At 43.9% G+C, this 22,998-nt stretch overlaps 1 protein-coding gene across 4 annotated transcripts in view; it reads left to right on the top strand.

The window, feature by feature from the left end:
• MEIOB (meiosis specific with OB-fold) overlaps positions 1-21,274 on the top strand; it is a 38,623-nt gene extending 17,349 nt beyond the window's left edge. For 2 of the 4 annotated variants that reach the window (XM_054454716.1, XM_054454717.1), the window contains 8 exons: positions 2,549-2,649; positions 3,474-3,526; positions 3,612-3,707; positions 11,755-11,856; positions 13,301-13,454; positions 15,835-16,018; positions 17,401-17,487; positions 20,894-21,274. In XM_054454716.1, coding sequence (XP_054310691.1) covers positions 2,549-2,649; positions 3,474-3,526; positions 3,612-3,707; positions 11,755-11,856; positions 13,301-13,454; positions 15,835-16,018; positions 17,401-17,487; positions 20,894-21,004 — 888 coding nt within the window. In that variant the 3' untranslated portion in view covers positions 21,005-21,274. Of the gene's footprint in view, positions 1-2,548; positions 2,650-3,473; positions 3,527-3,611; positions 3,708-11,754; positions 11,857-13,300; positions 13,455-15,834; positions 16,019-17,400; positions 17,488-20,040; positions 20,138-20,893 lie in introns of those variants that run through there. The other 2 variants (XM_054454718.2, XM_054454719.1) reach the window with 2 other exon arrangements.
• The last annotated feature ends 1,724 nt before the right edge of the window (positions 21,275-22,998 follow it).

Here is a 22,998-nt window from a genome sequence, read left to right as displayed (position 1 = left end):
AATCCTAGCACTTTGGGAGGCTGAGGCAGGTGGATCACAAGGTCAGGAGTTCGAGACCAGCCTGGCCAATATGGTGAAACACCATCGCCACTAAAAATACAAAAATTAGCTGGGTGGCCAGGCGCGGTGGCTCACGCCTGTAATCCCAACACTTTGGGCAGCTGAGGCAGGAGGATCATGAGGTCAGGAGATCGAGACCATCCTGGCTAACACAGTGAAATCCCGTCTCTACTAAAAATACAAAAAATTAGCCAGGTGAGGTGGTGGGCTCCTGTAGTCCCAGCTACTCAGGAGGCTGAGGCAGGAGAATGGCGTGAACCCGGGAGGCAGAGCTTGCAGTGAGCCGAGATTGTGCAACTGCACTCCAGCCTGGGTGACAGAGCAAGACTGCGACTCAAAAAAAAAAAAAAAAATTAGCTGGGCATGGTGACAGGTTCCTGCAGTCCCAGCTACTCCGGAGGCTGAGTCAGGAGAATCACTTGAACCTGGAAGGCAGAGGTTGCAGTGAGCCGAGATCGTACCACTGCCCTCCAGTCTGGGCGACAGAGCGAGACTCCATCTCAAAAAAAAAAAAAAAAAAAAATTAGCTGGGCATGGTGGCAGGTACCTGTAGTCCCAGCTACTCAGGAGGCTGAGGCAGGAGAATTACTTGAACCCAGGAGACAGAGGTTGCAATGAGCTGAGATGGCGCCACTGCACTCCAGCCTGGGCGACAGAGCGAGATTCTGGGTTGATAAATAAATAAATAAATAAAGAGGCAAGAGTAATTTCTTAATATAGAGAGGGATGATAGTCAAGAGACAAAAAAAAAAAAAAAAAGGAAGAAACACACACGCTTATGATAGTTCATGTAAGTAAATGTGAATTGCTTGTCATATTAAATGGTGACTGACTGAGAGAACGTGACCCTTTCAGATGGCAGGTCCCTTGCTGTGGAGGACATGCCCGCCACCTGGGGAGCATCTGTATACTTTAGGGAGAAGGAATAAGCCTGCTATATGATCATCTTGAAAAACAGGAGAAGTCACTTTGTAGGCAGTTTATGTTCAATCCTATTCAGTTGTTCAAAGGAGTGCTCAATTGTTTGCGATTTCCCCAAGTTCTAGACAATGCTATTACATTCATAATGAAGTAAGAATTGTCTACAACCCTGAATGAATATAGTAGTATAAGCAGGAAACTGTGGCAGCTTCCCCCCTCCCGTGAGTCTGGAACCTTCCATGTGTCACGTCACTTATTCTCATGCCTTTCGTCTTCCCTTTGGCTTTCAGCCCTCTTACATTTTCTTTTCTTCATACTTTTTTTTTTTTTTGAGATGGAGTCTTGCTCTGTCACCCAGGCTGGAGTGCAGAGTGCAGTGGCGTGATGTTGGTTCACTGCAACCTCCACCTCCTGGGTTCAAGCAATTCTCCTGCCTCAGCCTCCCGAGTAGCCAGGACTACAGGCGTGCACCACCATGCCCAGCTAATTTTTGTATTTTTAGTAGAGACAAGATTTCACTATATTGGCCAGGCTAGTCTCAAACTCCTGACCTCGTGATCCACCCGCCTCGGCCTCTCAAAGTGCTGGAATTACAGGTGTGAGCCACCACACCCGGCCACTCTTCACACTTTCATTTAACCTGTTGTTTCTTCCTCTCACCCCCACTGGCGTTTCACTTTAAAACTCCTTTTTAATACAGTGTTCTCCACCTCCCCAACCCCAGATGTTAGGCTGACCTCTCAGCCTCTGGCTGTCCTTTCTAGGTCCCTTTCTCTGGGCACCACAGATGCAGTGGTGGCAGAGGTGGGGGCGGCCAGTGACTGTCTATGCTGGGCCTGCTGCTGTGCATCTCTCAGAGGTGCCTGCCGTTCCCACATGAGAAGCCACTGGGTGGAGAGAAGGGTCCTAGGTTCAACTCTTCTCATTTTTTGTACTTGCTTTAATGGGCAAGAGCATTTCCACTTCTTTGATCGTCTCACCCCACAATGGACAGAATTGGACAGTGTCAAAGTTTCCTGTGTGTCTCGCATGTGGCTCTCACTGTGGCAGCCCTGGGGAGAAGGCAGAGGACGTTTCCTATATTTGTTTGTTTCCTGTGGACACTTTTTGTACCACAGATATGCTATATTTGATGTTCACTAAGAAGACGGAGATGCTGAGCCCCAGAGAGCCTGAGTCCATTCAGTCACATGGGTTCCACGCTGAGCCGTGGGGATACACAGGTGCTGGAAACACACTCCCTGCCCTCGAGGAGTCCACGTAGATGCCCCAGAGGGGCCTGTCCTGGAGCTTTGTTGTGACATGTTAAAAAGACTTTCAGTCTCTACTTCAAGCACCTGTCTCTCTGTGTCTCTTCAAAGTGTTGTGTGACTTACAACTTCAGCTACGTAAATGTAGTTTAGAGATAGAAGATGCTTTAAAATAATCAACTATATATTACCGGTTCTTGCTATTTTAATATTTCTAATTTGGTGTTTAAAAGGTGAACATTTGAGTATTTTCATCAACAAATACTTAAGTACTTCTACATACAGGTGAAGAGTAATGATTTCTTTCCATTTCTAAGGTTGGAGAGCCAAAATACTTTACAACTTCAGACCGGAGAAAAGGCCAGAGGTGTGAAGTTAGACTCTATGATGAAACAGAGTCTTCTTTTGCAATGACATGGTAAACACTGACGTCTTTTCCAAACTGTGAAATCCCTGTTATTATCACCAGGACATTTTCATTTTATCAAAAATGTGATGGACTTCATATCAAGAGAGGATAATGATAGGAGATGAATGATATTTTAAAAAATAAATCTCACTCTTGAATGTTGAGTTGTTATGGACACCACCTTAAAATGAGATCTTTAGATGGCATGTAATTGCTTAGGAGGACTCCACCGTGATCAGTTTTATTATTGAATGCTGTTTTATAACAAATGGTGTTTTATTAGGTCCCATGGAACAAGCCAGACTTTCCCTCTATGCTTCCTGGGAAGTATCCTGGAGCAGGGCAGGACACAGGGGCACGTGGGCCAGGGTGGGGACTGCACCCTGAAGTACTCCCAGGTACAACAAGGCATTGTCTAGACCTCTGATGCCTGGGTACCAAAGGAAATGATTTCAAAAATGCCTTCAACCCATCAAGGCCCCTGAGCAGTTTATCCACTGGGGGACACTTACCTTCATGGTCTGAAAGTGTGACTTTAAAGTCTTTAGGCTCTAGTTCTAACTAGCCTGGAGTGATTAAGTGTTGGAAAAATAAATAAAGAATTGGCAGAGTAGAGTATTACTAGAGGAGAGTGTGTGTTGAAGGAATGTTCTCTCATGGAGATGTTAAGTTCTCCCTAGGAGGAAGCTGGCATCCTTAAGACCAAGGGGATGCCAGCTTGGGGATGGCTGACCCCAGCCACTGAAGCTTTCTTTTATTGTTGTAAATAATATGTCACTATCAGTTTTTTCTAGTGTATTCAATTGGTATTACTTCTTTTTAAACAAATGCAGTTGGGATAATGAATCCATTCTACTTGCACAGAGCTGGATGCCACGAGAAACAGGTATTATCATTCAATGATTGTGTCCAATATTTGTCATTTTATATCCCCCCATGTAATAATTTTAAATGGCTTTTTTCCCAAACAGTAATATTTGCCTCAGATGTAAGAATAAGTTTTGACAAATTTCGGAACTGCATGACAGCAACTGTAATCTCAAAAACCATTATTACAACAAATCCAGGTAAAAAACTTTGTGAAATTTTTTATCCCTTTGGAAATGACTGAACACATTTCAGTATTTCTACAGTATATTTAAGAATGAAAATTCAGCCTGGATTTAATTCAAATTAGAAGTAAAAATTGCTTTATGTAACTTTTTTAAAAACTTACAATGAACTTTGATATCTTTTACTAAAGAAATGTGAGGCTGGGCGTGGTGGCTCATGCCTGTAATCCTAGCACTTTGGGAGGCCAAGGCAGGTGGATCATCTGAGGTCAGGAGTTCGAGACCAGACTGGCCAACATGGTGAAACCCAGTCTCTACTAAAAATATAAAAATTAGCTGGGCTTGGTGGTGGGCGCCTGTAATCCCAGCTACTCGGGAGACTGAGGCAGGAGAATCACTTGAACCCAGGAGGCGGAAATTGCAGTGAGCTGAAATTGTGCCATTGTGCTCCAGCCTAGGCCACAAGAGCAAGACCCCGTCTTAAAAAAAAAACAAGGCTGGCGCAGTGGCTCACACCTGTAATCCCAGCACTTTGGGAGGCCAAGGCAGGCTGATCACGAGGTCAAGAGATTGAGACCATCCTGGCCAACATGGTGAAACCCTGTTTCTACTAAAAATAGAAAAATTAGCTGAGCACGGAAGTGCGTGCCTGTAGTCCCAGTTACTTGGGAAGCTAAGGCAGGAGAATCACTTCAACCCAGGAGGTGGAGGTTGTAGTGAGCTGAGATTACACCACTGCACTCCAGCCTGGCGACAGAGCGAGACTCCGTCTCAAAAAAAAAAAAGAAAAACCAGATTAATTTTTAAAGTATAATTCATTGTGATAATTTTTGAGAGACCGATTTTATTGCTTGGATGGTAAATTATTGACTAATAGGTAATTCAGTTTTGCTACATTCAAATAACTTTTACTGCTAGGACATTGATAACACATGCATACGCGCGCACACACGCATGCGCGCACACAGTACTCTCTGTGTAGTATTATTAGCTCATAACTGCACATTAAATGCCCAGATGATCCCCTGGAGTGGTTGTTGAAGGAGTTACGGTTTACTACAGCATGAAATCAAGGGAGCCAGATTGGGGAGATGAGGGGTTAGTGCCTGTGAGCATTCCCAGGGTGCTTTATAGTGCAGACATAACCGTCAACCCAGTACTGCCAAAGAAATGGAGTAATCAATCCTTTGCCATCTCATGAAGCTATGAGTATAGTATGTAGTGTATCATTTAAAACATACGCTCACTCTGCTGGTCTGTAACAAAGTATCAGCAGTGACAGAATTATAAAGCAATGTGTGCTTTTGACCAAACCATTATCAGCATTTTTAAAAGATAGAATTACTATGAGGAATGGTGTAAAATATCAAGACTCTGGTTTTTATATGAGTACTCTGAATCTTGCACATCCAACACATGGATGTTGTCTCCTTGAAGGCAGCACCATGGGAGGGGACGTGCATGCCCCGAATTGCTCTTCACTGAACTAATTTACTGAGCACGTGCTGTATGCTGGGTGCTGTTCTGGAGTGCAACGACAAAATGGATAAATATTTCCACCCTCATGGAGTTTACACTCCAGCAGGGAGAGACAGAGAATAAATAATGAAGATAATATGTCTGTGAATTATGAAATATTTAAGGAGAACAGGTAGAACAGAGTCAGGAGGACCTAGAGAGCCACAAGGTGGTCGGGCACGCTGCATGGGAGAGTGACGTTTGAGCAAAGACTTGAGGAGGAGGCTAAAGGGATAACCAAGGGAAAGCCCTGTGCCTATGTGTGGGAGGAACACCCAGGGGCTGGTGTGGCTGGAGCCCAGGAGTTCAAGGCCAGCAGGAGCTGTTCTGAGAAGAGATGGGGCACCCAGGAAGAAGGCCTTGGAGGCTGTTAGAGTGCACTGGCTTCTACTCTGGATGGGGTAGCAGGTTGGGGTTTGGAGCAGACTGGTGACAGCATCTGACTCAGCTCTGAGAGGTTCGCTCTAACTGCTTTGTTGGAAATTGATGGTGACACATGATAGTCTATTATCAACACTTAGGACAATACTGGGACACTCTTCAATTTTTTCTTTCCTGGAGGGAGGTACTATGTATGGTTTATTTATTTTTATTTTGTTTGATTTATTTTTTTTTTTTTTGAGACAGTCTCACTCTGTTGCCCAGGCTGGAGTGCAGTGGTGCAATCTCGGCTCACTGCAAGCTCCGCCTCCCGGGTTCATGCCATTCTCCTGCCTCAGCCTCCTGAGTAGCTGGGACTACAGGCGCCCGCCACCACGCCCGGCTAATTTTTTGTATTTTTTAGTAGAGATGGGGTTTCACTGTGTTAACCAGGATGGTCTCAATCTCCTGACCTTGTGATCCGCCTGCCTCGGCCTCCCAAAGTGCTGGGATTACAGGCGTGAGCCACTGCCCCTGGCCTATGTATGGTTTATTATTAGAAATAACTTATTAATAAAAATAGTTTATTATTATTATTATTTTTTAAATGGAGTCTTTCTCTGTCCCCAGGCTGGAGTGCAGTGGCACAATCTCGGCTCACTGCAGCCCCCACCTCCTGGGTTCAAGCGATTCTCCTGTTCCAGCTTACCGGGTTGGTTGCCCAGGTGCCTGCTACCATGCCCGGCTAATTTTTATGCTTTTAGTAGAGACGGGATTTCACCATGTTGGCCAGGCTGGTCTTGGAACTCCTGGACTCCAGTGATCCGCCCGCCTCGGCCTCCCAAAGTGCTGGGAATACAGGCATGAACCACCACGCCCGGCCTATTATTTTTACATTTAGTAATACCAGTGATAGTAAAATCTTCATCCTCTAAGGGCAAATTTGAGCTGGAAAAGTTTCTAAAAGACAGATTTGTCTGATGGAAAAGATGATCAAGCTTGACTGTACAATGGTGTAAAAAACTCAAGATCTAATTTAATAAGACAGATATTTTAGGATGTTGTGCATTTGGCTCTGATGACAGATTCAAAGAAAAAAATGTCAAAGTATTTTGAGCAATAACCAACATCATTAGAAAAAATGCCTTCTTTCTCAAGGAGACACATTTTTAAAATTTATTATTTATTGGTTAACTTTTTAATTGACAAAAAATTGAATACATTTATTTTATACAATATGTTGTTTTGAAATATGTATACATTGCAGAATGGCTAAATCAAGCTAATTAACATATGTGCTACTTCACATACTTATCATTTTTTTTGTGGTGAGAACACTTAAAATCTGTTCTCTCAGTACTTTTCTAGAATGTAATACGTTGTTATTAACCATAGCTACTATGTTGTACAGCAGATCTAGATTTCTTGGATTCATTCTGTCAAGGAAACAAATTTAAAGGAGAATACTCGCAAGAATGCATGAATTTGTGTGCTTGTTTATATCAGCTTTACTTTTTTTTTTTTAGTTTTACTTTAAGTTCTGGGATACATGTGCAGAACATGCAGGTTTGTTACATAGGTATACATATGCCATGATGGTTTGCTACATCTATCAACCTGTCATCTAGGTTTTTTTTTTTTTTTTTTTTGAGATGGAGTCTCACTCTGTTGCCCAGGCTGGAGTGCAGTGGCGCGATCTTGGCTCACTGCAAGCTCTGCCTCCTGGGTTCACAACATTCTCCTGCCTCAGCCTCCCAAGTAGCTGGGACGACAGGCGCCCGCCACCACACCAAGCTAATTTTTTTGTATTTTTTAGTAGAGACAGGGTTTCACCATGTTAGCCAGGATGGTCTTGATCTCCTGACCTCGTGATCTGCCTGCCTTGGCCTCTCAAAGTGCTGGGATTACAAGTGTGAGCTACCGCGCCCAGCCTTTTTTGTATTTTTAGTAGACATGAGGTTTCACCATGTTGGCCAGGATGGTCTCAATCTCTTGACCTTGTGATCCACCCACCTTGGCCTCCCAAAGTGTTGGGATTACAGGCGTGAGCCACTGTGCCTGGCCTAATTTTTGTACTTTTTGTAGAGACGGGGTTTTGCAGTGTTTCTCAGGGTGGTCTCAAACTGCTGGGCTCAAGTGATCCACTGGTCTTGGCCTCCCAAAGTGCTGGGATTACAGGCATGAGCCACCATGCCCCGCCTGAGCATCTTATGTACCTTTTGCCTATCTGATGGGAGCTTATGACCCTCTCCCCAGAGAAGTGCTATTCCCATGTGTAGAATTTGCATAAACTGTCATATTCCTGGACCCCAAATCCATGAAGCCTAGGCTGAGGCTCTTCTTTTAAAAGGATTCTGCTGGCTAGGTGCAGTGGCTCATGCCTGTAATCCCAACACTTTGGGAGGCCAAGGTGGGCGGATCACTTGAGGTTAGGAGTTCAAGACCAGCCCGGTCAACATGGTGAAACACCATCTCTACTAAAAATACAAAAATTAGCCGGGCGTGGTGGTATGGTGCCTATAGTCCCAGCTACTAGGGAGGCTAAGGCAGGAGGATCGCTTTAGCTGGGGAGGCGGATGTTGTAGTGAGTCGAGATCATGCCACTGCACCCCAGCCTGGGCAACGGAGTGAGACTCTGTCCCCCCCGCCAAAAAAGGAGAAAGGATTCTCCTTATTGCTATTGCTGGCTTATGCCAGACATGCGGGAGGGACCAGGAAGAAAAGAGGGAAATTTTAGATCACTCCCTGAAGGCATGTTCTGTAACAGTTCTAGGAGATGAGTTACCTAGTCATCGTAGATGATGCTTAATTCACCTGAAGAGAGTAACAATGGAATTTAGCATGAAATAATGTATTCTGCAAGCCACATTACATTGTGTGGAAGAGGAATTTTGCTATTGCTTTTGTGGAGGATATTTAATGTGTTTAATATCCGTAGCAGTCACTGATAGAAAAAGATACTACTGGATCAAAATTTATCATCTTTTTGCTTACAAGAAGGGATAAGCCATAAGTGAGACTCCATCTCTACAAAAAATTAAAAAAAAATAGCTGGGCATGGTGGCACGTGCCTGTGATCTCAGCTACTCAGCAGGCTGAGCTAGGAGGACTGCTTGAGCCCTGGAGGTAGAGACTGCAGTGAGCTGTGTTCATGCCACTGCACTGCAGCCTGGGTGACAGAGCAAGACCCTGTCTCAAAAAATAATAATAAAATAAAGCCATGATTGTTACTTTGAAAACATTTTTTAAAATGTTGGGTCATTTGTAGATAATGCCATTTCAGGAAACTTGAGAGAGCACACAGGCATTCAGCGAGCTGTGAGGTAAACTTGATAGAGTGTATTTCAGTCCCTGCCCTGCCACTCAACCCTAAAACGGGGACAGGAATGACAGTGTCTACAACCGTTTTTAGGCTACTCAAGGGCAGCCCGATTTATATGGGAAATTTTTTTTTCTGATTAGTAGGTCATATTAATCATAAAGTAGTTCCTTCTTTCTCTTTCTTTCTCTCTCTCTCTTTTCTTTCTTTATTTCTTTCTCCCCTCCCCTCCCCTCTTCTCTTTTCTTCTTTTCTTTTTTTGGGGTCTCAAACTCCTGACCTCAAGAACTCCTCCTGCCTCAGCCTCCTGAAGGATTACAGGTGTGAGCCACCTTGCTCGGCCCAAAAATAGGCTTTTTTTGTTTGTGTTTTGAGATGGAGTCTTGCTGTGTCACCCAGGCTGGAGTGCAGTGGCGCGTGCTCAGCTCACTGCAACCTCTGGCTCCTGGGTTCAAGCAATTCTCCTGTCTCAGCCCCACAAGTAGCTGGGATTACAGGTGCGCACCACCACACCTGGCTAATTTTTACATTTTTAGTAGAGACGGGGTTTCACAATGTTGGCCAGCCTGGTCTTGAACTCCTGACCTCAGGTGATCCACCCGCCTCAGCCTCCCGCAGTGCGGGATTACAGGCGTGAGCCACAGCGCTTGGCCCAAAAATAGCTTTTTTTCTTTTTTTGAAATGGAGTCTTGCTATGTCACCCAGGCTGGAGTGCAGTGGCGCGATCTCAGCTTACTGCAACCTCTGCCTCCTGGGTTCAAGTGATTCCCCTGCCTGAGCCTCCTGAGTAGCTGGGACTATAGGCGTGTGCCACCATGCCTGGCTAATTTTTTGTATTTTAGTAGAGACGGGGTTTCACCATGTTGGCCAGGATGGTCTTGATCTCCTGACCTCATGATCCGCCCGCCTCAGCCTCCCAAAGTGCTGGGATTATAGGCGTGAACCACCACGCCCAGCCCATCATCTAGGTTTTAAGCCCCACATGCATTAGCTATTTGTCCTGATGCTCTCCCTCCCCTCACCCCCCATTCCCCAACAGGCCCCAGTGTGTGTAGTTCCCCTCCCTGTGTCCATGTTATCTCATTGTTCAGCTCCCACTTATGAGTGAGAACATATGGTATTTGGCTTTCTGTTCCTATGTTAGTTTGCTGAGAATGATGGCTTTCAGCTTTATCCATGTCTCTGCAAAGGACATGATCTCATTCCTTTTTATGGTTGCATTGTATTCCATAGTATACATGTACCACATTTTCTTTATCCAGTCTACCACTGATGGGCATTTGGGCTGGTTCCATGTCTTTGCTATTGTAAATAGTTATATCAGTTTTACTTTTAATTTCCTGGGCTACAACTGCCTTATAGAAATTAAGAAGCTTTAAATGGCTTGTGTTCATCCTAGGCAGGTGTCCAGATTCCCTTGTTTCTTTCTCTTCCCTGAGAGTGCTTATCAGATAGGGAGGGCACAATTCCTGCCTTTCTCTGACAGTCAGGATAACCCTATTGTCAGTGAGGACCTGCAGTGCTGGTACCCACCCATCCCTGCCAGCCCCCATCACAGGAAGCTCGTTGGGTGGATTTCTGTGGCCTCGCTCCAGCAGATGCTCCCATCTGAAGCACAGCAATTCATGGTGCATATCTCCCCAAGTTAATAGAGTTCTGCATTCATTCATTCGCCCATGACCTTATCAGTATTTTTGAATGCCTTTTACCTGCCAAGAATTGAGATAATATAAATTTCTGGAACAAGGAAGGAGATGAGTGGTTGGTCAGATGTGAGGATAGTCATCACGTGGGACACTGCGTGCCGGCAAGGATTTGACAACCTAGTTCTGAGAAAGAACAGGTAGAAGACTTGTATTCTGGGAGCAAGGAGGAAGAAATGCCCAGATCTTCCCAGGGGAGTTAGAAAGTACAGACATTGTCAGGACAATTTGTAGAATATTCAGGGGGGGCCTGGGGTACTTAATCATATGCCGGAGGCTGGCGGCCTGGGGTCCAAGGGCATCATGGGGGAGCTCTTTCCAAACTTGCGTTCCTGCCCTCTGGCACAGCACCCCTGACCCTTGAGCACACTCATGTGCCAACGTGGGGAGCTAGGCTTTTTATAGAGCCTATTTTATATATTTCAATTGCCTTTTGAAAACCTTTTTTTTTTAATGATGAGTAAAGAAATACATATAAAATTCAGAAAAAATATATAAAAACATAAACAAGGAAAACAAAGATCACCTATAATCCAACTGTCTAGAGAGAATCATTTTTTCATATATATTCTTCCAGATAATTTTGCATTTATATATGTATTTTTTTTTTTAGACAGAGTCTTGCTCTCTTGCCCAGGCTGGAGTGCAGTGGTGCTATCTCAGTTAACTGCAAGCTCCACCTCCCAGGTTCATGCCATTCTCCTGCCTCAGCCTTCCAACTAGCTGGGACTACAGGCGCCCACCACCACGCCTGGCTAATTTTTTTGTATTTTTAGTAGAGGTGGGGTTTCACCATGTTAGCCAGGATGGTCTCCATCTCCTGACCTTGTGATCCACCCGCCTCAGCCTCCCAAAGTGCTGGGATTACAGGCGTGAGCCACTGCGCCCGGTCCCTTATATATGTAGATTTTTTAATTAAAAGGGTAGTGAACCACATAGGTTAGTAAGCTGCTCTTTTCACTAACATCTGTTTTAGATGTAATATGGTGTACATCTATGTTTACAGAATTCTACATCACATTGTTAATGGCCATGTAATATTCTATTTGATTGTATTCTTACGTGTCTTCACTTCTTACTATTAAAATGATTTTGGATGATTTAAATGTGATTTAAAAGATAATCAGTTTGCTTTTTACTTATTGTGCATTTTCAATTTAAGATACACCAGAAGCTAACATTCTACTGAATTTTATACGAGAAAATAAAGAAACAAATGTTCTGGATGATGAAATTGACAGTTATTTTAAAGAATCCATAAATCGTAAGTGACCCTTTAAATATATTTGGATTTTTTTTAAAGGCCGAAATTGGGCCTGTAAAGGTTTGTTTGACATGTTAAAAGATAGCAGATTCCTATTCTGTAACTACTATATTTCAGCTTTTCTAAAGGTAGCTTAAAATAGTGGGCATCTTTCTCTTTTTCTTTTTCTTTTGAGCCCAGGAGTTCATGAGACCAGCCTGGCCAACATGGCAAAATCCTGTGTCTACTAAAAACACAAAAATTAGCCGGGTATCATGGGATGTGCCTGTAATCCCAGCTGCTCAGGAGGCTGAGGCAAGAGAATCCCTTGAACCTGGGAGGTGGAGGTTGCAGTGAGCTGAGATCCAGCCTGGGTGACAGAGCGAGGCTACACTCCAGCCTGGGTGTCAGAGCAAGACTGTATCTCAAAAAATAAAAAAATAAAAGAAACACAATACAGAATGCTTGGCCAGGTGTGGTGTCTCACGCCTATAATCCCAGCACTTTGGGAGGCCGAGGCGGGCGGATCACGAGGTTGGGAGATGGAGACCATCCTGGCTAACACGGTGAAAACCCGTCTCTACTAAAAATACAAAAAAAAATTAGCCGTGGTGGCGGGCGCCTGTAGTCCCAGCTACTCGGGAGGCTGAGGCAGGAGAATGGCATGAACCTGGGAGGCGGAGCTTGCAGTGAGCCGAGACCGCGCCACTGCACTCCCGCCTGGGCGACGAATGAGACTCTGTCTCAAAAAATTAAAAAAAAATAAAAATAAAAATAAAAAAAATCGAGTCACTGTCTTTTTTTTTTTTTTTGAGACGGAGTTTTGCTCTTGTTGCCCAGACTGGAGTGCAATGGCGCCATCTTGGCTCACCACAACCTCCACCTCCCGGATTCAAGCGATTCTTCTGCCTCAGCATCCTGAGTAGCTGCGATTACAGGCATGCACCACCACGCCTGGCTAATTTTTTTTTTTTTTTTTTTTTTTAAGTAGAGACAGGGTTTCTCATGTTGGTCAGGCTGCTCTCGAACTCCCAACCTCAGGTGATTTGCCCACCTCGGCCTCCCAAATTGCTGGGATTACAGGCATGAGCTACCGTGCCCAGCTGAGTCACTGTCTTTTTCTAATTGATATTTAAGAATTCTTTAGATAATTCTGGATGAGTCCTTTATCTCATTGTAGACTGCTAGCATCTCCCACTCTGTGGCTTGCCTTTTCACTTTTTTAATGGTGTCTTTTGACGAACAGAAATTCTTCGTTTTAATGAAGACTAATTTCATTTCCTTTTTTTCCTTATGTTTTGCTTTTATGTCCATTTATAGAATCAGTGTTTATATAGCCAACATAGTAATTTTTCTGTTACTTAAGCTACTTTATGTTCTCATTTGTCATAGCTTTCTATTCGGACATAATCTTTTATATTTTTTAGAATATATACAGAACTGTAATACTTCTTTCTATTTTTAGTAAGTACAATAGTTGATGTCTATACAGTTGAACAATTAAAGAGAAAATCTTTGAAGAATGAAGGAAAAGCTGATCCTTCCTATGGCATCCTTTATGCCTACATTTCCACACTCAACATTGATGATGAAACTACAAAAGTAGTTCGAAATAGATGGTAAGGATCCGTGTCACTTTTAGCAAATTCATTTTTGTAAGAAATAATTATTGTTAATAAATTTTAAGCTCTCTAAAAGTTAAAGCTGTTTGTTGATGTAACAGGGGTTATGTATTTGAGATAAATGTATAAAAAACTATACTGAAAAGTTTCCATAGCAAACTAGATTAAAATATTATAATTGCCTTTTAAAATATAATCTATATTTCCGTAATTCTAACATGTAAAGATATAAAGTGAGAAACTTTTGACAAACTTGTCTAATGATTTGGCAGAAAGCTATTTTGGTTGCTAGGCCCTATAGCAATGTAGTGACAGCATTAAAAAAAAATTATTTTCAAGCCAGGTGCAGTAGCATGCACCTGTAGTCTCAGCTACTCAGGAGGCTGAGGTGGGAGGATCAGTTGAGCCCAGGAGTTTGAAGAGTTTGAGTCCAGCCTAGGAAACATCAAACCTCTTGTAGATCGAAGTTAGTATTTATTTGCATAGAAAGTAAACTCCAGGCCGAGCACGGTGGCTCACGTCTGTAATCCCAGCACTATGGGAGGTCGAGGCAGGTAGATCACCTGAGGTCAGGAGTTCGAGATCAGCCTGGCCAATATGGTGAAACACCATCTCTACTAAAAATAAAAAAAATTAGCTGGTTGTGGTGGTGGGCACCTGTAATGCCAGCTACTTCGGAGGCTGAGGCATGAGAATTGCTTGAATCCAGGAGGCGGAGGTCGTGGTGAGCTGAGATTGCGCCATTGCACTCCAGCCTGGGCGACAAGAGTGAAACTCTGTCTCAAAAAAAAAAAAAAAAGAAAAGAAAAGAAAGTAAACTCCAGTAGATTTAATACTCTTAGCTAAAAGATGCTTGGCAAGAAATGTGTAATATTAGGAAAGTCTCTCTATGGATTTTTATAATTGAATTTTCATTGAGATAATCCTAGATTCACGTGGAAGTATAAGAAATAATAAGAGGGCTGGGCGCGGTGGCTCACGACTGTAATCCCAGCACTTTGGGAGGCCAAGGTGGGTGGATCACGAGGTCAGGAGATTGAGACCATCCTGGCTAACACGGTGAAACCCTGTCTCTACTAAAAAATACAAAAAAATGAGCCGGGCATGGTGGTGGGTGCCTGTAGTCCCAGCTACTCGAGAGGCTGAGGCAGGAGAATGGCGTGGACCTGGGAGGCAGAGCTTGCAGCGAGCCGAGATTGCGCCACTGCACTGCACTTGAGCCTGGGCGACAGAGTGAGACTGTGTCTCAAAAAAAAAAAAAATAATAAGAGAGATCCCTTGTGGCTTTTGCCCCGTTTCCCCCAGCGTTACCATTTTGCAAGTGATAGTACCATGTCACAGCCAGGATATCAACACCATTCAGTCCACTGGTCTTATTCAGATTCCTCCAGGTTCACATGCAGTCGTGTGTGTGTCTAATTAGTTTATCACACTTGTAACACTTGTAAGTTTGTGTGTCTATTGCCACAGTCAAGATATTGACCTCTGGATTTTTAAAACATTTTATGATGTGGTATTAAAGTGGAAAAAACTAATGTAGACAATGCTGTGTAAGGCCTTGTGTTCATTTTTTGAAAAATAGTTTTCAAAAATTGAAAAACTAATTTTTTTCCCTGTACATTTATTATTGATATCTGAGGAAAAGCATCTAAAATTTGCTAGACCAAGTGATCTGTGGCTAGACAAGAAACCACAATCTTCAGTTCGTTTCCCCTATTTGAGAAATTTGAGTTAGGTTCCCTGTTTAAAATTGCTAAAGTAAGGCTTGCTTCAGAAATATGGAATAGCATAAATCACTGAAAGAGAGGAGAGTGTATCACCAGCAGTGTTAATAGCATCTGGGTGCTACCCGGCCAGCCTTGCAAGGCTTTCTGTATTTGTAGAGAAGGCCCCGTGCAGGCCCATCCAGTGAGCAGCTGTTGAACTCGTGCTTTCCAGGCACAAGACACAGTTCCTGCCCTCAGAACTCCCAGCCGGGGAGGTGAGAATAAGGAGCTGATGCGACAGCACCAGTCAGTCCTGAGGCGTGCACTCTGCTGCTGTTCCGAGAGGGAAAGGCTGCGGGCTGGGATACCAGAAGGGAGGGCCCCAGCAAGGAAATGAGACTGGGATGGACCTCGAGGGCTTGGCAGAGGGAGGGAAGAAAGGAGGGCAGGCAGAGGACTGGTGTATGCAGTTTCAGATGACTCCTGAGAATGGCTGCGTGAAAGTGTGTTTCACTGTTTTTTACGACTGTCTTGTAGACTGCATAGCACTGAGCACTCAGTAAGTTTTCCACACACTGACGTAGAGTTTTTAGTGATAATTCTTTTTCTGCTACAGATGAAATTTGTGGCTTAGGGCATCACATTTTATCATTGTCTTTGTTTCTTTTCAGTTCCAGCTGTGGTTATATTGTAAATGAAGCATCTAACATGTGCACAACTTGCAACAAAAACTCCTTGGACTTTAAATCTGTCTTTCTCAGTTTCAATCTGCTGATTGATCTGACGGACCACACAGGCACCCTTCATTCCTGTAGTCTCACAGGAAGTGCTGCTGAGGAGACTTTGGGCTGCACGGTAAATAGCAAAAAGGAAGAAATGTTTAGAATATTTCCAAAGTGAATGCTTTTTCCCAAAAAAATATAGGTTGTTTTGTCAAACATTTGATAGAAATTAATTCACTAATAAACGGCCTGGGAAAAAATCATCTTGCTTTAAACACACATTGCTTTGATGAACAAATGTTACATATTTTATGTTAAAATCCTAGTTAATATTTACTATTATGAGTAATGACTGAGGCCATTAGCCTAAATGGATAAATAAACCTGATGTTTTAGGGCTGGGCACCGTGGCTCACGCCTGTAATCTCAGCACTTTGGGAGGCCAAGGAGGGCAGATCACTTGAGGTCAGGAGTTTGAGACCAGCCTGGCCAATATGGCGAAACCCCATTTCTACTAAAAATACAAAAATTAGCTGGGTGTGGTGACGTGCACTTGTAATCCTAGCTACTCAGGAGGCTGGGGCACGAGAATCACTTGAACCCAGGATGTGGAAGTTGCAGTGAGCCAAGATCACGCCACTGCACTCCAGCCTGAGTGATAGAGCAAGACTTGTCTCAAAATAATTAAAAAAAAGAACACCAAGGAAACATGATGTTTGATATAGTCAAGTAACGATGGGTAAAACAACAAGTCAGAGATGTTGATCAGTCATAAGGTGGTTTTTCTAGGAAGATTTGGCTGTGTTTCACCTACTCAGTTACATAAAGTCAGCTACACGTTTTCTCCTTGGTTTGCAGCTATACAACAGCAGCAGATACTTAGGGATTAGCATGTGCACTTGGCAATAGGCACCTGTTTTTTATTGTTAAAACCAGTTCATGAAATTTACCATTAGACTTTAGTTCCAAATTCTGCTTCCACTTTATTGAGGGGATTTTTCCTTGCTGAGATACCTGATTACCTTTAGAGATTTTGCTTATATAGCCTTTCCTGCCTTATCTTCTCTATCAAAACAATTGAGTTGGCTGGGCATAGTGGGTCACACCTGTAATCCTACCACTTTGGGAGGCTGAGGCAGGAGAATCACTTGAGGCCAGGAGTTCAAGATCACCCTGGGCAACATAGTGAGACCCTGTCTGTACAAAAAAAAAAACATAAAACAATTAGCCAGGGAATAGCAGTGCATACCTGTAACCTCAGAAACGGGAAGCTGAGGGAGGATTGCTTGACCCCGGGAGTTCGAGGCTGCAGTGAGCTGTGATAGCACTGCTGCACTCCAGCTTGGGCGACAGAATGAGACCCTGTCTCTACAAACAAAAACAAACGATTGAGCTGTAATTACTGCAAATAAAATTTCATTTCTAATGAAAAAGTTTGTTTCACACTGTTGTCAAAAAATGAATTTTCTTTGTAAACTTCAGATATATTTGTCTCATCTTTTTTTTTCTAACCAGGTAAATGAGTTTCTTGCAATGACAGATGAACAGAAAACAGCATTAAAGTGGCAATTTCTCTTGGAAAGAAGCAAAATTTATTTAAAAGTTAGTGCATTTTATAGTGCAATATTATTCTATATATTTATTATTCTGTATATTCAAACCATAAGAAAAACCTAGATAAATTCGAGAATTTTTTATTTCTAATGCCCATTTCCCAGACGTGCATAAGGATTCAGCTATCCTAAAAACAAAGGAAATAGCCAGGGTTTTTTTCATATTGTATGAAGGAGTTACCAAAGACATCAAAGAAAATAGACCAACAAGGAAAATATCCTTTAAGGTTAAATCCAAAACAGGGGAAAGGGCTTTAAAATCAGAGCTGCTGGGTGCAATAGTGCACACCTGTAATCCCAGCTACTTGGTAGGCTGAGGTGGGAGGATCGCCTGAACCCAGGAGTTTGAGGCCAGCCTGCGCAACATAGTGAGACCCCTCCCTTGGCCCCTGAACCTCAAAAGGTCAGACTAGGTTGTCCCCACCCCCACCCACCCTGTGGTGTTCCCTTGAGTTAGTGAGGCAGTGTAAGATGGCACAATTAAGTGCCTGGATTGTTGGGGGGAGACAGATTTGGTCTGAATCCTAATCCCACCACATCTCAGCCTGTGAGACCCTGGAGAGGTTAATTAAATTTTCTAACCTGCAAAATTCCATGATTCTCCAACTCTGAAGGGCCACAGTTGCCTCCTGAGGCACTTCAGTGTTGGAAGATCCTCGAGTCTTAGTGTTCAAGGTGTCAGAGGAGGAAAAGTGCAGTGAGACAAACTCCCCTGTTGCTGATGAGAAAAGTGGGACCAAGAAGTGTAGCCACTTGCCCTGGGTCACAGGTGAGACTGGACCCAGCCAGCCTCATTGCTTCACTTCATGGTTCTCAACTCTTTTCTCTTGTATTCTCCCGCAAGTTAATGTGCTCCCGTTTGTGTGGGTTATATCTACTGATACTTGCTGTACTGGAGCTTAATACTGAAAAAATTTTAAAACATTCTAGAGCACACATTCCATTTGTGTCAGACTAATGGTATCATGGAGCTTCTAGAAAACATCGCGTGCTGATGAGAGAATTAGTATTATTATGAAATTAGTTTTCATCTCATGGACATCCTGCAGGAGCATCTGTGAAGGCTGCATCTCCTCCATTTCAGCCTCATAAGCAGGTTTTCCCATTTTCCATGGCCACCAACACATCTGAATAGTTTGCAGACATGGAGTCTCCAGTGGCCTTACCAATATTTCTAGGACCTAGGCTTGAGGCCTCTTCACTACCAGGCCAAAGGCAGAAAAGTTGCAGTAAGATGCTGCATCTCTTCAATGGTTAGCATGGGCCCCTAAATACTGTCTCTTTGCAAGTCAGGGCATGCTCAGGTCCTTGACCGACCCTGTATACTTTCCCTCCAGACAGGAGGCACCACTTGCTAATGAGTCTGATCAATGTAAGTTCATGGGAACTTAAGAGTTTTCTAAATTTGATTCAAATACAACAATGAATGACCCTCAAGTGGATACTGCACTTTCCCAGAGAATGTGTGTAACAGATGTTCCAGGTGGCTTTAACAAATATTCACAATTATGGACAAGCTGCTTCGTGCATTAGGTAACATAGTATTTTACAAATAAAAAGATGTAAAATCCAAAACCAAAATCCAAAAACCATGATGCATACAAAAATAACAACATGTTGAAGATTTAATTCATTAATTAATGAGGGAACCAGTAAGATATAGGGGAGAAGAAGGATTCAAAGGGGAATTGGTTCATGACCAGCCTGTCCAAGATGGTGAAACCCCGTCTCTACTAAAACTACAAAAATTAGCCGGGCATGGTGGCAGGTGCCTGTCATCCCAGCTACTGAGGAGGCTGAGGAAGTAGAATTGCTTGAACCTGGGAGGCAGAGGTTGCAGTGAGCCGAGATCTCACCACTGCACTCCAGCCTGGGTGACAGAGTGAGACTGTGTCTCAAAAAAAAAAAAAAAAGGAATTGGAAGAATAGATACATAGGCAGGCAATGCAAAATGCTGAATGGGTTTGCTTGTAGATGAACCACTGGGCTCCTCTATAGGGCAGAAGCACTGCATCTTCACTCAGACAGACTTCATGGGGATTCCATGAGCAGGGTCATTCGAATCACTGTCAGCTTTCTACAACCTAGTTCTAAAACAGCTCAGTCCGTGCAATGGGAGGTGTAGCCCCTGTAGAATCAGACAGCTCTGAACGTGTTCTAGCCAATGTCAGACTACCACAACATTCCGTTGAAAGGGTACCCACTTATTGTTATTGCCCATTTAAAGTCTTTCACAGTTTTCCCTGATGTTGGTACTTTTTTTTCTCTCAGTCTTGAAATTAAAGTGGTTTATATGTCTTTCCACTCTATATTAAATAAAATGTTGGTTAAAGTGCTGTATAAATTATAAAAAATAAGACTATTAAAATAAGACTTATTAAATTATGTCATCATATCGCTGTAGTCTCACAGATTGAGTCCCTGCTACGGCTTAAAGTCTATCACAGTTGGTAGTTTGAATACACATTAAGTCCTTTTTCCTATGTTATACTTTTTTTTTTTTTTTGAGACAGAGTCTCACTCTGCTCGCTCTGTCACACAGGCTGGAGCACGTGGTGCAATCACAGCTTACTGCAGCCTCAACCTTCCCAGGCTCAAGTGATCCTCCCGCCTCAGCCACCGAGTAGCTGGGACCACAGGTGTGCACCACTATGCCTGACTAATTTTTATATTTTTAATAGAGACAGGGTTTCACTTTGTTGGCCAGGCTGGTCTTAAACTTCAGGTGATCTTCCTGCCTTGGCCTCCCAAAGTACTGGGATTACAGGCATGAGCCACCTCACCCAGCCCTGCATTAGACATTTTTTTAGTGGGGGGGGGGGGTAGGGGGGACAGAGTTTCGCTCTAGTTGCCCAAGCTGCAGTGCAATGGCGCAATCTCTGCTCACTGCAACCTCTGCCTCCCGGGTTCAAGCGATTCTCCTGCCTCAGCCTTCTGAGTAGCTGGGATAACAGGTGTGTGCCACCATGCCCGGCTAATTTTTTGCATTTTTAGTAGAAATGGGAGTTTCACCATGTTAGCCAGGCTGGTCTCAAACTCCTGACCTCAGGTGATCCGCCCGCCTTGGCCTCCCAAAGTGCTGGGATTACAGGCGTGAGCCACTGCACCTGCACCTGGCCACATTAGACTTTTAATCCCAACTTTCCTACCTGAGAGAAATAGCATGAAAAGTGACAAAATTTTTACAAAATCATTCAGAAGCTGGGCCTGTAAATTAACTGTACTCTGAGACTGGAACTCTTCCCATCATGTTACAGCTCTAATGGAAGTTTATATTAATATCTGTAAACAAAACTTTCATTGCAGTTCTCTATTTGTGATCATTGATTTTTCAACTTGATATACAAGGGGATTTTAAAAATTAACTTTTTGTCTCTTTCTGTTTCTCCTCACAGTTTGTTCTATCACACAGAGCAAGGAGTGGATTGAAAATTAGTGTACTCTCGTGCAAGCTTGCAGATCCTACTGAGGCAAGCAGAAACTTGTCTGGACAAAAACATGTTTAAAACGGTCTATCATTTTAAACTCTGGAAAAGTATATGAGTTTTAACTCCCTTTAAAATGGAATATTAATTTGAAAATTATGGGGAAAATTGCATTTTGTTTACATGTGGTGAACATGTTTCTAGAAATTGTTATGGTGGAGGTGGTCTGGGTGAGTCTGAAGGCCTCTCTCATCTGACCTCCCTTCTTAGAAGGCCTCCTACTGTCTTTGCCTTGTCTCCTCCCAAGTTGGAAAATGTTTACATGAATTAATAAACAGATTTAATCTTCTACAGATGTGAATGATTTATTTTCTTTTCCATGTAGTTGAGCGGCTTTGAGTGAGTTTCTTAACCCTGAGTGAATGATTTATTTTCTTAAGCCAGTTTATTATTTGTCTTGGTTCCCTGGAAAAAGAGTAGGACCTCAAGGGCTGGGCATGGTGGCTCACGCCTGTAATCCCAGCACTTTGGGATGCCAAGGCAGTCAGGAGATCGAGACCATCCTGGCTAACACAGTGAAATCCTATCTCTACTAAAAATACAAAAAATTAGCTGGGTGTGGTGGCATGTGCCTGTAGTCCCAGCTACTCAGGAGGCTGAAGCAGGAGAATCTCCTGAACCTGGGATGAGGAGGTTGTAGTGAGCTGAGATCGAGCCACTGCACTCCAGCCTGGGCAACAGAGCGAGACTCTGTCTAAAAATAATAATAATAAAAAAAAGGACCTCTAAAGACTACTTTCTGAGAGCTGGGTGGTGACTCGTCATCTGACAGGATGAGGGCAAGGGGCTCTCGGCGCTGGGTGGGAATAGCCGAAGTCATGGGCAATCCCGTGCGACTGCTTTGAGCACCTGGAGCTTTTCTAGTCCCTGGTCTTCTCTGGTGACACACTGGAGTGCCCAGTGCTTGTGGAGGCTTGCTGGCTCAGGGCTGACATGACTGAGTCTGAATCAACTGGGAGGAGACCAACTTCAAAAGTTTCATGAGCGTGCCCAGGTCTCAGAACTCTGAGGGGGACCTACTCAGGACATGAGGACAACAGCTGCCACTTTATCTGTTTGCTTTGCAGCAGCCACAAAGTAAACTGCTCAACTCCACACCATTGAGAGTCACTTGCTTCAGGGCACAGACTCCAGCCTATGAAGACCCACCACTAAGGTCAGTGTTGACCCACAGCCTGGGAGGTTTGACCTGGTACTTTAGAAGGCTACACACCCTCCATCACGGGATTGATAAAAAAGGAAAAAGTGAGTATATGAAACTGTTTCCTAAGGCTGGTGTTGGGAGATAAACTATCTTGTCAGTCATGTTTTATCTGGCTTTTACCATGTGCAGCCACAGAGGAGGATGCAGGTTCACCCCTAAGTGTCCAAATTGTGGCGATAAGGTAATGAACGACTTGACCTAGTTGTGCAGAACAGGCCTTCCATCCTCCCTTGGGGAGAACTGGGGGGCTTGTGAAGCCAGGTGAATGGGGTGGGTGGACAGGGAAGGAAGGCGAGGAGACAAGTGAGGGTGTCGTGGCTGGTGCTGGCTTGGCTCCCACTGTTGGTTCAGCAAGAGTGGGTATGGTGCCCCCTCCACTGAGCCCCGCGTCCAGGAGCTCAGGAGATGCCACCTTACTCGGTTAATTTTAAAACATTTTGTAGAGACAGGGATCTTGCCATTTTGCCCAGGCTGGTCTTGAATTCCTGGGCTCATGTGATCCACCCGCCTCAGCCTCCCAAAGTGCTGGGATTACAGGTGTGAGCCACCACGCCCAGCCGACACTTATATTTTTAAGAAAAACAGGAAAATAGGCCAGGCGCGGTGGCTCACGCCTGTAATCCCAGCACTTTGGGAGGCCGAGGTGGGTGGATCACGAGGTCCGGAGATGGAGACCATCGTGGCTAACATGGTGAAGCTCTGTCTCTACTAAAAATACAAAAAAATTAGCCGGGTGTGGTGGCAGGCGCCAGTTGTCCCAGCTACTCGGGAGGCTGAGGCAGGAGAATGGCATGAACCCGGGAGGCGGAGC

This window comes from Pongo pygmaeus, chromosome 18 (genome assembly GCF_028885625.2).
Source record: "Pongo pygmaeus isolate AG05252 chromosome 18, NHGRI_mPonPyg2-v2.0_pri, whole genome shotgun sequence".
Lineage (NCBI taxonomy): Eukaryota > Metazoa > Chordata > Mammalia > Primates > Hominidae > Pongo > Pongo pygmaeus.
This window is presented reverse-complemented; position numbering and strand designations above follow the sequence as displayed.